The sequence below is a fragment of the Pinus tabuliformis genome, chromosome 8 (genome assembly GCF_031772625.1).
Source record: "Pinus tabuliformis cultivar Carrire ecotype Pingquan chromosome 8, CPIR1, whole genome shotgun sequence".
In the NCBI taxonomy this organism is placed as follows: domain Eukaryota; kingdom Viridiplantae; phylum Streptophyta; class Pinopsida; order Pinales; family Pinaceae; genus Pinus; species Pinus tabuliformis.
In genome coordinates this window covers 178,561,856-178,580,851 of record NC_142294.1, presented here as the reverse complement: position 1 = coordinate 178,580,851, position 18,996 = coordinate 178,561,856, and the positions used below count along the sequence as shown (strand labels likewise).

The 18,996-nt window shown below is 35.6% G+C and overlaps 1 protein-coding gene across 1 annotated transcript; it reads right to left on the bottom strand.

The window, feature by feature from the left end:
* Positions 1-2,061: 2,061 nt before the first annotated feature.
* LOC149234715 (UDP-glycosyltransferase 72B1-like) lies at positions 2,062-18,194 on the bottom strand. Its single transcript, XM_089368350.1, has 4 exons — positions 18,020-18,194; positions 17,798-17,889; positions 17,273-17,351; positions 2,062-3,560 (listed from the first exon to the last, which is right to left on the bottom strand). The coding sequence occupies exons 1-4, from the start codon at positions 18,192-18,194 to the stop codon at positions 2,062-2,064; spliced, it is 1,845 nt and encodes a 614-aa protein (XP_089224476.1).
* Between the last annotated feature and the right edge of the window lie 802 nt (positions 18,195-18,996).

Sequence of the window (18,996 nt, the reverse complement as noted above, 5' to 3'; positions counted from 1 at the left end):
CAACTGCAAATTAGTTAATATCATATTTAGCTTGCAACTGCTTGCTATATAGTAAAAAATGGCTATTGTCAGATAAAGGTAGTGAGAAACAACTGCAAATTCAATAACATAACAGAGATTAAACTGCATGCAAGATGATCCGAGAACGAGTAGTAAAGAAAAAATTACCAACACTTTCTCCAAGGTGCATAGATATCGAATTCAACTGTGCCCTGTTCTCATAAAGGCGCTGAATAACTTGCCTCGGTCTTACAATTTCTTTTGCCAAATTCTGCTCAAGAAAATTTTGACTCATCAAAGATAAAAGCAAAGCCTGTTTCTAAGTACTAGCAACCTTGTTGATGTTCTTTAGTCACAAACATGATATCATTAAATTTAGAAATTGTACTAGAGAGAAATATAACAAGAATTGTTACTGGAGGTTCAACCCAAGATACATAAAAAATGATGGAAAGCAGTGCATTAGCCAGCATTCAATGCAAACACACCTCACAAGATCAATACTAAATCTGTAGCATTGGATGCCATGTGATGTCATAAAAATGAAGCCAGGAAAATATCTATATATATATATATATATATATATATATATATATATATAGAGAGAGAGAGAGAGAGAGAGAGAGAGAGAGATTATCTGGTTGTAATTGTTTGGTTTGGACAGTATTGTTCATTAAATTTTATAATGTGTGGACTGTGGATGTTTGATATTAAAGTTGTTACCTCGTGAAGTGTTACGAGAAAATTGTTGTATAAAACGTGACTGTGTGGGAAAACCTAGGACAAATTACCCTAGCTCACTACAAAACCTCACTTCATTTAGAGAGGCAAACAAATGTTAATTCTTACTTAAAAGATGTGTGGCTCTCTTTAAGATTAACTCCTTATTGTTAATATCTAATTAGATGATACCCCATCCATTATCCCAATTGTTTGTAAAACATGAAAGAAAAACTTTACCTATTAAATTTTGTTGCATGCCTGTTTCCATTTAATCATCATTCCGACTTGTGAAAATTACAAATCCTTACTTTTCTTTTTACTAAACTTATTTCCCATGGAGGCTTTCTTTTAGTTTTAGTTTTAGTTTTATATATATATATATATATATATATATATATATATATATATATATATATATATATATATATATATATATATTTTAATTATTTTATATTATATATTTAGTATTTTGGTTTAATTATATATAATATATACATTATTAACATTGAAATATTTTATTTATAAATCACAGTTAGTTTTTTATTATCAATGTTGTTTAAATTTCAAATATTAAATTTGCATTAAAAATTAAATGAAATATTTATCATCTTCACACACACATATATATTTTATTTTAAGAATTTGAATAATTTATCACTATAAATATTTAAAAAAAAGGTCCTCCCTGCCAATATGAAATTAATAAATATATATTTTTTAATTATAAGAAAATATAAGATGTTTTTTAATTAATATTATTTAAATTACACACATTAAATTTATATTAAGAATTAAATAATCACATATCAATTTCGTAATAATATTATTCAAAAATAATTTTTTTTTACTTTTAATTTTTAGGGATTTAAATAGTTTATTATAGTGAATATTCAAATGGTTTTTTTTTACTCTCTCACAATATGAAGTTAATAAATATCTTTAAAAACCATAAAGAAATATAAAGTGTTTTTTCTTTCTACCCACAACTACTTTATCTTTATTTTTAAAGTCCATACAAAATTATGTTATTTTACATAAACATTAAAATATATTTTATTTATTAGTGAGAGTGAAATTAAAATATTTTAACCACATCTAGTTGTAAAACAATGAGATTATTAATAATTTATAATAATTACACCGTAAGGCATTTCCCTCTGAAATGAACTCCCCAAACTGTTGTCGTGTCAAAATATGTGCCATTCGATTTTGTTGTTAGATGATTGGGTAATCATTAGCCGTTGATTTGAATTGAGCAATGCCAGGCACGACGGTCCATACGAACCGTCAACCGTCTTAACATCCAGATGTGACGTATCAAGCGAGACCTTTCAAGTTTCAAGTAGCAGGTGGTGTTTTAGTGGCATGCATTTCCTTCCAAACAGAAGCCACGTTGGCCAGCGCGTTGTATGAACTCCCTCCCTCCGCCATTGCAAACCGGGCCTTCCCCATCAATTCTGCCATCCCCTTCTTCATTTCCATTCCCCCCTCTCCTTCCATTAATTCCCTCGCCGCTCTTTCCACTTCCTCTCTCTTCACCAATCCATCTGCTCCCTTCCGCGCATCAATGCGCATATTCATCTCCTTCACGAGAAGGAAGGCATTCATTCTCTGTTCAGCAAAGAGAGGCCAAGCGATCATCGGCACTCCATGTAAGATGCTTTCGATCGTTGAATTCCAACCGCAATGAGAAAGGAAACCGCCTGTGGATGGATGAGAGAGGACAGCAATCTGAGGCACCCATGAATCCACCACAAATCCACGGTCCTGGGTTTGAGTCTCGAAACCCTCAGGTAGAACCTCCCTCATGTCTGCTTCGGCAGTCATCGTGGATTCAGTTGGAGGAGGAGGCTCCTTACGCAACACCCAAAGGAACCGCTGCCCGCTTGCTTCTAGCCCCAAAGCTAGTTCCCGAATCTGATTCTCCGACAGGGTGCCGCGGCTCCCGAAAGAAACGAACAGAACTGACGAGGCGGGCTGGCGGTCCAGCCATTTGAGGCAGCCCTCCTTCTCAAACTTCTCTTCAGATTCCGACAGAGGCGAAGCTATTAGCGGCCCAACGGGATAAATGGAAGGGGTCATTTCAACAGCGCTCAGAACCTTTCCTTCCTTGAGAGCTTTTATTTGTTCTGGTTCCATTTCTTGGCATGTATTTATCAGAATTCCACGAGCTTCCTGAAGCCGAAGGGAATGTTGAATGAACCAGTTGAATGAAATATCAGATCTGTCTAGAAGAGGGTCTGGCAAATCTATTCCGGGAATCGGCGGAAGGCCCGGCACTTCGATCGGGAAATCCACATCTTTGAAGGAAATTTCAATGTTGTGGACAAGTGTTGGAAGGTAGAGCATGATGCAGAGGAGAGAAGCCCCAGAAGTGGAGAATATGTAGCAAGGTATTTCCAGTTTGGAGGCGACATCCAACATGGGTGTACCGAAAAAATCGATTATGAAAGCGCAGACAGGAAACGAAAAGGATGTGAGAGCATCTTGCACTAATATTTTAGCTTTCTCCAATAGTAAGGGCATGCGTACAAAAATGTTCATCTCAGCATGATCCCCTTCGATCTGAACATCAGGGAGCTCTATGAAGCGGATCATGTCCCCTGACGAAGACGGCAGGGTGTGGTGAGGAGAGCCGTCCATCCATTTGGCGGTGAAGAAGGTGACAGAAAAGCCATGGTACACAGTCAGCCACTTTGCAAGCTCGAGCAGTGGGATGTGATGGCCTGACCCAAACCCAGGGAATATTGCGACATGAGGCTTTTGGCTCTGCTCTTGCGACTCCATGAATGTCTCTATATTCCAACAAGCAAATGCCAATATTTGAAGGGTGGGTTCTGTAACAATGAAGCAGAGAATTTATAGTTATAAAACAAATGTATGAGCGCGCTTGCGTCGTAATGAATAATTTGGGGAGGCAGCCAAAACTAAAGTTTAAACAAATATATGACCCACCACGTTTTTGTTGTTCCGAGGACTTGGTAAAAGACTACAGACAATTTAGGGTGGATTTTTCATTCATTTGTTGACTTTGCAGTAGCATGTTGGCAATTTAGGAGAGACGTATGGAAAATGGCAGGACCCAGGGCTATATTAAACAGTTTAATTTTGCTTGCAACGTCAGTGCAGACATATGGACGATGCCACCACTATTTTAAACAATTTAGTTTTTCTTGCCACATCACTGCAGACATATGGGCAATTTAGGAGAGACGTATGGAAAATGGCAGGACCCGAGGCTATATTAAACAGTTTAATTTTGCTTGCAATGTCAGTGCAGACATATGGACGATGCCACCACTATATTAAACAATTTAGTTGTGCTTGCAACAGATTCGTAAGTGATTAATATATATAACGTGGGTGGGGGGATGATTTTTAAAAATATATGTTGTGTTTTTTATTTATTGGGTAATACTGTCATGACATTAATCTTTAGAGCTTTTGACTAAGCTGTTAGATTGGCATCACAGAAGTATTATCAATTTTCTACAAACATGAATTATAACTTAACAACATAAAAATTCAAATGAAATAAGGCCTAATCCTTTAATCTAAGTCTATAATAGCTTCACTTGTAGGAAATCAAGTTGCAATATTTCATTGCCTATATGGGTAAATGGCTTATGTAACAATACCTTGTTCACTATGTAGTTAATGATTAAAAGAAGATTAACAAACATTCATCCAATAATTACTATTTAGCTAAGAAATATGGAAGACATGCAATCAAGCTTCAATACTCTAAGTAGTATCCACTATGGTTCCACTAGTATAAAGGAAATTTATAGCAGTTTATCACAACTCAGTGATTAGATAGCATTGGTAATAGTACTTTGATGACCACTCTGAATTGTGACTAAAAGGCAGATTCAAGCTTCAGTTAAAGCAAAGATACAACTAATCAAACATATGAGACCTCAAAGAAAACATAAACAATTGATAAATAATAGAAAGTTGAGAAGAATTTAAAGTATTTCCCAAGAATAAATCTATACGGTGGAAATAGTGAAATGTATACACAGTAACTCACATAAATATAATAGTGCACATGTCCAAACCATGGGGTCCCTCTAGAATTTTCATATCCACATCATGACTATTATCTTCTAAAACTTAGAGTAATATATGAACATAGAAACATGAAAATGCACATATCTTAATTAAAAGTTCATTGTATACAATGTTCCCTTTCTTCTACTCTTTATTTTTATTTACAAAAACTAAAATATAATAAACAAAGTTATGTTCCATCTCCTGGAGTAATGACATATTGATATAACATCTAAACTTAGGCAATTCAATCCATCAAAAGTGTGATATCGACCTCAATTGTGCTTTTTAGATAAATATGGAAGTCAAACCTGATATTTTTGCATTATTTGGATTGATGGCACTTGTGTTGACTAGAACATTAACTAGGGGTGTTTGTTTTGTATTCTACACATCCAAGGGGAACCACATTGTGCCATGAAGGTGACGATCGAAACCTGTATTCCCTATTTCTAATTAGGAAATTTCTATGACCTACTGAACAAATGAAGGAACCAAAATGAAGTTATTGTTTAATGTATAATAAAATCAAACAAAAACCTTGCCTAGAAACTTCAACATTTAATATATCCATTCCTAAAAAGTCTTCCTCGAAAAATTTAAAAATCAATATCCTTTCCAAAAAAGTCTTTCCCAAAATCTTTATAAATTAATATCCTTTTCCAATTAATATATTTTTGGCCATATAAACTAAACTTTGGAAATTATGTCCTTGCCACACAATTTGAAGAGGGCAACGACCAATATTAATTTTTATATGTGAAAAAAATGGTAACTACACCTTTGTCAATAATAGTACATCTAAGAACCTTGCAAATTTAGAGAAATCCCAATGGATCTAACAAATTAAAGCAAGCAATTTGAAAGCATTCTAAATCCTCATTTGATGTTGCCACCCTCTGTTGGCTCTAATGGCCAATCATGAAGCAAGCAAACATTCTAGTGTATATTTGTATTGTACAAGATGGTCACTATATATAATTATGGCTAGCATAACAAATACATCATGGATGATAAATTTTTTCAAACCACCAACATGAATATATGCTCAAATCTTTCCATAAATCTCTCAATAAATCTTCATCCCTATTTTCACTCATTTCTCCCAATATCTCAATCTTCCATAGACTTCTATGTTTGGTCTACATCATTACATTTTCATTTCACAATTTAGATATTAAATTTACTTCACAAGTAGGAGTTATTCCATTATAACCCCCCTTAACAAATTATTGTGATTTGAATATCTTCAATTGTCCTTTGAATTGGTCCCATCTTCATCTTCAATCCTCTACACTTTTCTTCAATTTTCATATTATACCTAAACAAACATAAATAATGTGTTTGTTTAAGTCCATATAAAAAAGTTACCATCCACCTAAATGCATGGGTTTTCTACCACTGTATCCACTATTTCTATAGGAAACCTTTTCTCTTACGTAGTTTATCAACAGATATTTATACCCTTAACTCCCATATATCAATATAATCATCAACTTGGGTTTTTAGGCTTATCCTTAACCACACAAACCTTAGGTGGTTTCAAATTACCACAAACATACATTACGTCAAGTGGTTTTGGATGACCACAAACCTTTCTCTCTCACAACAATCATAACAAGTAGTTATTTAGCATAACTTATTACTTCATGGAAAGTGGTTTTTTAGGGCCACTGCCTCTTCAATGGGGGTAGACTTTACTCATCAAGCATTACATTGACTCAAGTAAATTAAATTTCCTTCTACATATGCTTTTTAATCTGAATCTTCCACTACACCTCCATAAATTGTTTCTAGTAGGTGAATGTCTCCATCCAACAAGAAAACTGAAATTACTTACAAAAAATATGTGTCTTCGATGGAGTGATATCAAGATAAAAAAAAATACGACTTTGACTTGAAAAATTTAATTGACACACCATGGACATGACCCAAACATTGATTTGACTTTTAACTTTGACATGGCCTTATTTTTATTTTAACTCCACATTTTCAACTAGACTTCAATTCTCATGTAATGAATTTACATAATTTGTTAGGGTGTTAGGTACCATAGAACATGCACCCTTTTACACATCAATATGTGAGTCACTTAACTTGGTTTCAAATTTATTTTACTTGATATCAATTCTTACATCAATATATTGTCATTCAAATCTTGACTTAACATGACTCCTTTTATAAATCTCCTTTTATTGATCACTTGGACCCCTTTCTTTAAATCAAAGCTTCCCATCACTCATCACTCTTCCACGGTAAGTGAGACCTTGAAAAAAATTTCCATTACATATCAAAACCATCCCAAACTTCATTTTATATTTCAATGATATATATGTTAAAATTAGTTTTACCCTTTATGTTTTATCTTGGTAAGTGACTATGTCAAAAATAAATAAAATAGGGAAACATCATGCTTCTTTTTATCTAAATAAAATAGGATACCTCTTTAGACACTTGCAATATTTCACTACCTCTGGGATGGATATTTGGACCTACTACACCTCCCATAGCCATGTTTATGTGAACCAACATAATTTCGAGCGTGTTGAGCCCCGACAGGTTTTGTGGATTAAACCTAGTGAAGCTAGCTCCCGTGGGACTGCTTGATGTGTTCACTGGCATGCGTATGAATGATGTTAGGAAGTGTTGAGAATTAACTTTAGTGGGATCATGATAAGGAAATTTGTTTGTAAAAACATAAGACTTGGTGTTTGCAATGCAGAAATCCTCCAACCGCTCTAGATCTTTAATGATTCCCTTCATTACCATGAGAAGAGCTAAGAGGAAGAGGATACCAATAGTGACTGTTGGGTCCCTATAATACTAGTGATTACCCCAATACTATTGTAGTTATACTCCTTATTTATATTGTTGTGCCCCTATTACCCCCATGTTGTTATTTTTGTGCCCCATAGAATCCCTCTATTGTTATTTTTGTGGCTTTATATTATTATTGTTAAGTCGGCTGGATTATATTGTGGCTCCTTAGACTCCTATATATAGAAAGGAGGTTTTGTCATTTGAATCATCCAAAAATTGTTCATTTATGTAATGTAAAGGAGGTTTCCCCTCGAAGAGGCTGAATTCTAAGGTGTTGATCTATCTTTTCTATCTTTTCTTAAGCTGGTTTCATAACATTTAGTATCATAGCTTTGGATTCTAGGGTTTCGCTGCTCCAAACAGGTCATCGTGGCATTTTCGCTATAAATTTTTTCTGTGACGTTTCAGAAGTTGCAAAAAAAACCCATTTGAGAAGAAATCGCGCTGAACTTTGGGTCCGAATTTCAGAGATTTTTGCGCGATATTTGCAGAGATATGATCTGAGGAATTTGGTCTTTTGCAGACTCCTGAATTACATTCAAAACAGGTGACCTGGGGAAAATCGTCATAAATTTCTCTCTGGGGATCAGATTGAAATTTCGTAAGAAGTTACAAAAAGAGGATGGACTGTAGTTTCTTGTGTGCATTTTTCAGATCCAAAGGTTGAAACAGTGACTCGTGGCACGTCGTACAAGTTCGCTCTACTGAACTAGTCTAGAAGCAAGTCACTGTGGGAGATTTCACATAACTCTTCCTTGGAGAATCCAATTTGTGTCAGACTTGTGGCATTGGAAAGAGGACATAGAAGGCTACTATAAATCACAATTTCCAAACTGGATGATCCGAAATTACAGAGATACATCAGATTCAATATCAGGCTTCTACAAAGTGAAAAAAAGGTGTGTAGTTTTTTTTTTAATTTTTGCGTAAGCTTGGTTTAACGGAATTCAAAGGGCATAGTAAAGCATTATTATCGGTAACTGATGCCCCAAGGAAAGAAAATGCAAACACCTAGTAAGGAACCTGAAAGCTCTAGCATGACTCATGAAGAAGAGGAAGAAATGCTACATGATATATCAAAATTACAAGAACAAGTGCAACAAATGTCACGCTCACAAAAGCTAACAGAAGCTAAGATAAATGGCGTGGAATCTAAGATAAATGTCGTGTAATCTAAGATAAATGGCATGGAAGCTAAGATGGATGATTCAAAGACAGATTTGAAGAGAGACATGGCAGATTTGAAGACAGATTTGAAGACAGACATGGCAGATTTGAAGACAGATTTGGCAAATTTTCTACAAGAAATACTTACTAATGGTGAAAAGGTTGTAAAGGAAACTCATGATGTGAACAAAAGAAATGTTAATCATGATTCCATAGACTCTAATGTTGGATCGAAGACCCACCATATTCCAAAAATCGATATGAGGAAGTTTGATGGCAAGGATCCCGCCACATGGATATTACAGATGGAGCAATTCTTCGATCTCAATAATGTGCAAAACACACAAAAGGTACGTATGGCAACTGTATATTTGGAACCAAATCAGTTTGTATGGTATCAATGGCTTTGCTCTCGTAAAAAATTTATCACTTGGGCAATTTTTACGGAAGAATTGATAGCACATTATGAGGATACAAAAAGCAACACTTTTTTTAGCCAATTGATAAGTCTCAAACAAAAGGGTTCAATAATGGAGCACATTGAGGAGTTCCAAAAATTGAACATAAGGGTAAAAGATATTCCAGAGGAGCATAGGATTGATGTGTTCATAGGGTCTTTAAAGGATAATATCCAACATGATGTTCGCCTTTGGGAACCTGATTCATTAGAGAAGGCATTCAGGTTAGCAAGAAAAATGGAAAGCAAAATTATGGCAACCAGGAAGCATACCACTCACAACTATAAAGATGGAAGTGTTGTTGCCCCTAGTCTTCCACAACCTATAAGGTTGACACCACAACAATTGGAAGAAAAAAGAGCAAAAGGGCTTTGTTACAGTTGTGATAGCAAATACACTAAAGGTCATAAGTGTGCTGAGAAGAAATTATTCTACATAGATTGTGAAGAGGAAGAAGAAAAGGAGCAAGAAAGGTCAAAAAAGAAGATATACTCCAGGAACAAAGCCTAGATGAAGAACAAATAAATCCGACCATATCTTGTAATGCATTGGCGGGAATTACCACTCCTCAAACCATCAAGATAGAAGGACAAATCAAGAAGAAAAAGGTAATAGTGTTGATTGATTCAGGAAGCACCCACAATTTTATTCATTGTAGGGTAGCAAAAGAATTGAATTGCTTCCTATATCCAGCACCAGAGTGTCAAGTGATGATTGCAAATGGAGGAACAATAAATTGCTCTGGAAAGTGCCATAATATCAAGCTATCCATGGGAGAATATGTATTGACTAGCCCAATGCTTTCCATTCCAATGGGAGGTGCTGATGTTGTACTAGGAGTCCAATGGCTACAATCCTTGGGTACAATAGCTTTTAATTTTCAAGAACTTTTCATCAAATTTTCTGTGGAAGGAAAGGAAGTTGAATTAAGGGGTATTGCAGGGAAACCAGGAAAGATAATCAGCTCTAATGGTATGACAAAGCTTCTAAAAAAGGAGCAAAGAGGTGTAATTGCACAATTATGTTCGCTAGATGTTTCCACATTGGAATCATCTATTTCTCCAGATCTCCAAAAAGTCCTGGACAATCATTCCAAGGTATTTGAGACTCCCAAAGGTCTCCCACCTATGCGTGATCATGATCATGCTATTCATCTGATTCCAGGAAGTGTTCCTCCAAACATCAGGCCGTACAGATATCCCTATGTCCAAAAAAGTGAAATTGAACGTATGGTTGCAGAAATGCTAGAGGCTGGTATAATTCAACCAAGTCAAAGTTCTTTCTCTGCTCCAGTAGTATTGGTGCACAAGAAGGATGGATCATGGCGCATGTGTCCGGATTATAGGGAGCTCAACAAGCTCACTATTAAAGATAAGTTCCCCATTCCTGTCATTGATGAATTACTGGATGAATTGCATGGATCAATTTACTTCACCAAGTTGGATCTTCGTTCGAGATATCATCAAATCAGAATGAAGATTGAAGACATTCCGAAAACAGCATTTAGAACTCATGAGGGTCATTATGAATTTTTGGTCATGCCTTTTGGCCTTACCAATGCACCTTCAACATTTCAAGGTTTGATGAATTCAATTTTCAAACCATTCCTTAGAAAATTTGTGTTAGTATTTTTTGATGATATACTAATCTACAACAAGTCTTGGAAGGATCATGTTGAACATGTTGACAAGGTGCTACAACTATTGGAGGAGAAACAATTATATGCAAAAAGATCCAAATGTTTCTTTGGAGTCCAGGAGGTGGAATATTTGGGTCATATTGTATCTCATGAAGGAGTTAAGGTAGACCCTAGCAAAATTAAAGCCATTAAGGAATGGAAAATCCCCACATCCATAAAGCATCTGCGAGGATTTCTTGGGTTGACAGGGTATTATCGCAAGTTTGTTAAGAATTATGGGAGAATAGCAGCACCTCTAACAACATTATTGAAGAAAGATGCATTTTCATGGACTCCGGAAGCAACAAAGGCCTTTGAACATCTTAAAGAGGCAATGTGCCAAGCACCGGTCTTAGCTACACCGGACTTCACAAAAACCTTTATTGTGGAATGTGATGCTTCAGGAAATGGAATTGGTGTTGTTCTAATGCAAGATGAAAGACCCATTGCTTTTGAAAGTCGTCCAATCAAGGGAAAGTTTTTAAGCAAAGCTATTTATGAGAAGGAAATGTTGGCAATACTCCATGCACTTAAGAAATGGCGACCCTACCTAATGGGAAGACACTTCAAGGTAAAAAGGGATCATGATAGCCTTAAATACTTTTTAGAACAAAGATTATCCTCTGAAGAGCAACAAAAGTGGGTCACAAAGATGTTGGGTTATGACTTTGAAATCATCTACAAAAAAGGGAAGCAAAATGTGGTGGCAGATGCACTCTCAAGAAAGGATGAGGATGTGGAAGCATTGTTGTGCGCCATTTCTATTATCCAACCAGATTGGATAAATGAAGCAAGGGAGGAATGGAAGAATGACGAAGAAGTGTGGGCACTTATTCGAAAGCTACAACAAGATTCCAGTACGTCTGATACATTTAGCTGGAAAAATGATTCGTTATGGTACAAAGATCGCTTATACCTCTGTAAGAATTCCCAGCTAAAACAAAAGATTCTTATGGAATTGCACACTTCTCCCTTAGGAGGGCACTCAGGATTTTTAAAAACTTACCACAGGGTTAAGAAGGAATTTTTTTGGGATGGCCTTAAATCAGATATTCAAAAGTTTGTGGCGGAATGTTTGGTTTGCCAACAAAATAAAGTTGAAACAATTAAGACACTGGGTCTATTACAACCTTTATCCATTCCAAGCCAACGTTGGGAGGAGGTTTCAATGGATTTTATCACAGGTTTACCCAAGTCTGAGGGAAAGAGTGTCATCATGGTGGTAGTTGACAGACTTACCAAGTATGCACACTTTTGTGCATTATCACATCCATTTAAAGCCAGTACAGTTTCTACTGCATTTATGGAAACAATTCAAAAGCTACATGGAAACCCAAAGATTATTGTAAGTGACAGAGATCCCATTTTCACTGGAAATTTTTGGACAAAATTATTTTCTTGTCTTGGTACTCAGTTAGCTCATAGCTCATCTTATCATCCTCAATCTGATGGGCAAACTGAGATAGTAAACAAATGTTTGGAAGGATATCTTCGTTGCTTTGTATCTGATAAACAGACACAATGGGTCAAATGGTTGCCTCTGGCTGAATGGTGGTATAACACTTCCTTCCATACAGCAACAAAAATGACCCCATTTATGGCACTTTATGGGTATCAACCACCATCCATCACATCATATTTAAGAGAAAATTCTAAGGTTCAGGCAGTGGAACATCACATCGAACATCAACAACAAGTCCTCCAACTCTTAAAGGATAACCTCGTGTTGGCACAAAATAGAATGAAACAACAGGCAGATCAACATCGCAGTGAAAGAAGTTTTGATGTAGGTGATTGGGTATTCCTACGGCTACAACCATATAAGCAAATGTCCCTAAAGCAAGCTAAGAAGGATAATAAATTATCACCAAAGTATTATGGTCCGTACAAGGTGTTGCAAAAGATTGGTACTATGGCATACAAATTGGAGCTTCCTGCAGCTTCTCGATTGCACCCAGTTTTCCATGTTTCATGTTTAAAGAAGGTTATAGGCGACAAGCTCCCAGTTCAAACAATATTTCCAGAACTTGACGAGGAAGGAAAAATTATATTGGAACCGGAAGCAGTCACAGAAACAAGAACTCGACAGCTACGAAATCGATCAATTTCAGAGTATCTTATCAAGTGGAAGAACTTATCCGCTGAAGATTCCACATGGGAGGATGAGAATTTTATGCAGAAGTATCCAGAACTACTCAAGCGTTGAGGACAACACTTTTTTTAAGGAGAGGGGCATGTTGGGTCCCTATAATACTAGTGATTACCCCATTACTATTGTAGTTATACCCCTTATTTATATTGTTGTGCCCCTATTACCCCCATATTGTTATTCCTGTGCCCCATAGAATTCCTCTATTGTTATTTTTGTGGCTTTATATTATTATTGTTAGGTCGACTGGATTATATTGTGACTCCTTAGACTCCTATATATAGAAAGGAGGTTTTGTCATTTGAATCATCCAAGAATTGTTCATTTATGTAATGTAAAGGAGGTTGCCCCCTCGAAGAGGCTGAATTCTAAGGCATTGATCTATCTTTTCTATCTTTTCTTGAGCTGGTTTCATAACAGTGACTCTGCAACCAGAGGAGATGAATTCACACAAGTCCATTACAAATAGCAATCTAAAGTGAATTTGAAATGGAGTCACATATTATTTGCACAATGCTCACAAATCCAGGTCGCCTATTAACATTATTCAGTGAGTGTGAAGTTGGGTTTTGAACCATGAACATGGAGAAATTCTAATGTATTATTTTCCAACAAATAAGAGTCTATGCTCATTAGCATCATGGATATGAAAAACTCTCACCTTCCAAATTTCTTTAGTGTGACTGTTTCCAGTGCAAAGTGGAGTATGTATCATGGACAATGGGATTGAGTCCACTGAGTATCTCCAAATCTCATAGTTGTAAAGCTTTACAAAAATGTTAGTCTCATATGCATATTAGCATATGAAAATTTAGAAAACCTTAATGCATATCATTGTTATGATACCATTTGTTGGCTCTAATAGCCAATCATGAAACAAGGGGACCATCGAATTAGACTAAACAAATCTTCAAAGGGAAATTATATTAAATAAATTGTATTGTACAAAATGGTCACTATATATAATGATGGTGGCCATAAAAAATATTATATTTGAGAAGTTTGTTCAAACCACCACCATAACTATCTATGAATCTTTGAATGATTATTCATCCTTATTTTTAGTAATTTCTCCCAATATCTCAATCTTCCATGTTTAGTATAAATCATTACTTTTTCATTTCATAATTTAGATATTAAATATAATTCACAAGTAAGAGTTATTCCATCACCCTCCATGCCTCCAAAGAGAAAGACCCATTGTTGAACTGTATGATGAAGCCACTTTCCTAGCTCAATGATTGTACTATTTTGAATGGAAAAAGAAATTATCATGCAAATCTAGTTAAAACACAAGGGAAAGAGAAATGAAAGAATTAATATTCTAACACCCATTTCTAATTCAAGCAGCAATGGTACCGGTATAATGAGTAGTGCCACACAATAGATGGCTTCCTAGTGTGTGGATGAAATGTTGAAGGGAATGGCATTGGTACCAACAAATTATGTTGAGAATGAATATGGTAATGAAGGAGTGCTTCTATGACCTAGGAAATAAAGGCACAAAATAAGACACCACCTCGGGGTATATTCCAATGTGGAAGAGATTTCATAGCTAAAGTTAAAAAAAAAAAAAAAACCAAAACTTTTAATTAAAACAACGTTTTAATGCACAACCTGGGAAAAAAAATATAGAATTTATCAACTATATCAAGTGTGGGAGCCAAACCTAGCATAGGGTCATGAATTATGGTATAAAATTATGATCCAATCATAATATACAAGATGACACCTTTTTCACCAAAGAGAATATGACCCTATCTTCGATCTAATCTGATCTTGTAGATCTAATTTAAATCACACTACCTCTCATAAAAAGACAAGGACGGTGAAAACTCTGATACCATGAAATTTTTTAAAACAATATCCCATGAACTAAAAACAACCTTAAAATACCAAAAAAAAACCTTTTACAAAAGAGAATGCAAAATAATCTATTAAATCTATTATATAGAAAATGCCAATGTGTGTTTCTATATATAGTAATGAAAAAAGCCTATCATATAGCAAATGGATAGGTAGCACACTCAGGCAACTAATGGCACCTATATCAACTTGCAATTAACACAATTTGTATGCATTAATAAAAGACTCTTTAAAAAATGTCAACGCTTAAGAAATATAATACTAACAAGTTTGATCTATTCTCTCTTTAGCAATATCAATTACTTCTATTTGCATATGTACACATCATTTAAATGGTAAGTTTTATTAAAATAAAATGCACACCAATTATATTAATAAAAAGAAAATTCATATAAATAATTATATCATAAAAATATTATTATTCATAAATAATCTTAGTATTATAATATACATAAATTGATTAATTGATGATAAACACATTTGAAAAATCATCTAATATAATGATATTTTGATTAATATATTTACAAACAATTTCATCCATTGATAATAACAAGTAATCTAATATAATGATATTTTGATTCATATATTCACAATTTCATCATTAATTTTTTTTGTCTAGGATAAAAATTTAATAAAATTTAAAATATTAAAAAATTTACTTATTATCTTATTTTTATATTTTAAATATTTAAAAAATATATATTTGAATAATTCAAAGTTAAAAGTGCCAGTATTAATTTATTTTTATATTCTAAATATTTAAAAATACATATTTAAATCATTCAAAGTTAAAAGAGATATTGAAATGATCATAAAAATCTCCAATTTCAATATTAATCAAAGTTAAAAGAGATTGAAATTATCATAAAATCTCCAATTTCAATATTGATTTGGAAATTTGATCTCTAGATTTTTTTATAAATATTATTTATAATTAAAAAAAAACATGAAAAATATTATAATATTTGTTTTATAATTCAATGTATTTATTTATTAATTATATTTACGCCGTAAGGCGTTTCCCTCTGAAATCAACTCCCCTCTCTGCCCACCTGTCATTCTTGTAAACCATAGGATTATATGTTAGACGATTGCAAAAGTTTCAGCCTTTCGATCAGAATAGTTACAAAATGGTTACAAATTAGTTAATTAGTTGCGGAAAGGGTTTGCGCACTGGTCGGCATAACTGATTAGCGTGTTGTGGCAATGGAAAATCAGGCGTGGCGAGCCTCCTTCTTTACTTACGATAAGGGAAGGTTGTTTTACGACAGGGAAAAAGCAGCCGAGAATGTTTTTATATAGGTTATGTAGATAAATCATGGCCGTGGCGATGGCCAGGGAGAGCTTGACACTGAAATTGTTTGCGCAGCAAAGACCGCCTTTATGGTACGTTTCTCAGAGAAATATAAGCCCGTTAAGAAACTTAACCATCACAAATTTGGTTCTAATTCTTTTGTTTTGGGGCTCCTAATGCACAATGTTCCGAACTAATAGATGCAGGCCAGGGTATGTCTTTCTCACAATAATATTGCACATTAGTTTTTCATGATATAAATGCTGACCATGTTTTCCTGTGATCCACCTGCGGGATTGGAATACTTGCACATGGGTTCCACTCCAAAGATAATTCACAGGGATGTCAAGACTGCCAACATTCTTCCAAAGATAATTCACAGGGATGTCAAGACTGCCAACATTCTTTTTAGACCGCAATTTGAATGGAATATTGGGCGATTTCGGTTTGTCAAAGATGACAATTGATGGGGAGGCTTCTCACATTACCACTGCGGTAAAAGGAATGGCAGGATGCCTCTAGGACACTTATGTGAATCAGTGCGAAGAATAAATAACTTAATGTGTGAGAAACGAACTAAGCCGTAGATTGGTGAACCCAGAAAATGAAGCAAACTTCGGCTAAACTTGTAGTATTTCTAGTGAAATTAAGTAGCAGCCTAGTCTCCAAAAGAAAACCCTGAAGAAACTTCCGGGCTTAAGCAGGAGTGGCGCTTAGGGAGGGAAACTCTAACAAGGACTTAATCCAATAAAATTCGCTAGATAAAGCCGAGCGCTATTAAGCGGGTAATAAAAGAGCAGAAGCTCTGTTCACCCTACCCACTTCTTTAACTTATAAACCCAATATCAGTAAAAGCAAAATAACCTTCAAACAATGAACTCATCGTCATAAGCGAAACGATTTCAGTTGCTTAACGGAATGCAAAATTTTACAGCAGAAGGAAATCAAGATAATCTACACTGAATAAGTCAAGAATAGTAGCGTACACACAGAATCAAGAGAAGTCTGTGCATGTCAAATTAATTAGCAGAGAATGCAATCTGTGCGTAAATTCTGAAATATACCTTTCATAGAAGAAAACGAGATAACAGGTATGACATCAAGAACCCATAGATAAATTGACAACATTTCTGCGAATATAGCCTTAAATGACCACGACTCCCATACAAAAATTCATTAGAAAACCAGATAACTTATATAGAATGTCAATAAGGGCCTCAACTCAAGGGAGGCTTCAAAAAACAAGGTACAACATAATCTGGGAGCTTATAAGGGTCGTGGCCGCTTAACATGTTTTCTTCCGGAAAGGAGATTAAAATACACAATAATCTGCCGGCAAGAAATTACAAGGCTCTCGGCCAAAATAACATAATTACAACACTACAGTCCAGAGAGCAACCTGAATAGCAGGTCTACGAGGAAGCCTCGAGAGGGTATCGTGAGGCATTAGAGGTGCCATCCCTCCGAGTAGCCATAAACAAACCGAACAATAGCACCCTTAGCATCCACCGAAGCGGAGCTCAAGGAACTCTATGGATGCAAAAACCTTACATATGCCAAAATATGAAACACCTCGGTCCATTGCTTACCCGGAAGACTTGCGCATCGGTGACTGCCAGAATAAGCCGAAAACCACAAGGGTTGATAGCAGAGGAATTCTCGTACTCGAACCCACCAAACCCTGAGAACAGAAGATAAGTAAGCAATTAGTATCACGAAATCCGGAGTTGAAGAGAAAAAAAAAAGGAAAACAATAGATTAAAGAGAATTGTAGCACAGAGTCTGATTTGGGGAGAAATTTGACAGCTTACCATTAAGAAGATCGCCCCAGTTTTCATGGCTGACCCTTTGAGACAGGGTTCCTACTACACACGAAGAATCAGACAGAGGTAGGAGGAGCAGAGCTCGAACATGCGCCAAGAGCTTGGGAATCGAATGAGCCAATTTCCAGCAACTTAGAATGAGTAAATCCACCGAAGAGATCATAGCCCCTGGATCAAAGAGCTGAGCACACCACCGTCGATGGGAGTAGGAATCCCGAGGCATCCAGCTAAGGAGGGACGGCCTGCTCGTGCCACAAAGCCATGGCAGAGCCGGTGTGAATGTTAAGATCACAAATCGAACAGTGCAGAGATAAATAAGCTTAAGGAAAACAGCAGATTAAAGAGAATTGTAGCACAAAGTCTAATTTGGGGAGAAATTCGACAGCTTACCATTAAGAAGATAGCCCCAGTTTTCATGGCTGACCCTCTGAGACAAGGTTCCTGCTACACACGAAGAATCAGACAGAGGTAGGAGGAGCAGAGCTCAAACAGGCGCCAAGAGCTTGGGAATTGAATGAGCCAATTTCCAGCAACTTAGAATGAGTAAATCCGCTAAAGAGATCATAGCCCTTGGATCAAAGAGCTGAGCGCACCACCGTCGATGGGAGTAGGAATCCCGAGGCGTCCAGCTAAGGAGGGATGACCTGCTTGTGCCACGAAGCCATGGCAGAGCCGGTGTGAATGTTAAGATCACAAATCGAACGGTCTAGAGATAAATAAGCTTTGGTTATAATTAAATTCATCACATAGGGCAGTATTTGGTATTTAATATAGGTACAATGCATAGGGATATGCATTCCATAAAGCACGGGTTATATTTACAATAGTTGTAACAAAAAAATATCAGGGTATAGAATGAACAGTATGATTGTGATCTCTGTCCTTATTCCAAGTAATAATATTGTCGAGGAAGTAATTTAAATTACCAAGCTCAAAGTTTCGTTGGTTTCATTTTTTTTTATACT

Coding starts and splice junctions, on each gene's coding strand:
- LOC149234715 (XM_089368350.1), bottom strand. CDS start 18,194: ATGATCTCTTCGGTGGATTTACTCATTCTAAGTTGCTGGAAATTGGCT. Junction 17,352..17,797: donor CCGATGCGCAAGTCTTCCGG/GTAAGCAATGGA, acceptor TGGTCATTTAAG/GCTATATTCGCAGAAATGTT. Junction 3,561..17,272: donor CTCGTTTTCTTCTATGAAAG/GTATATTTCAGA, acceptor TCATTGTTACAG/AACCCACCCTTCAAATATTG.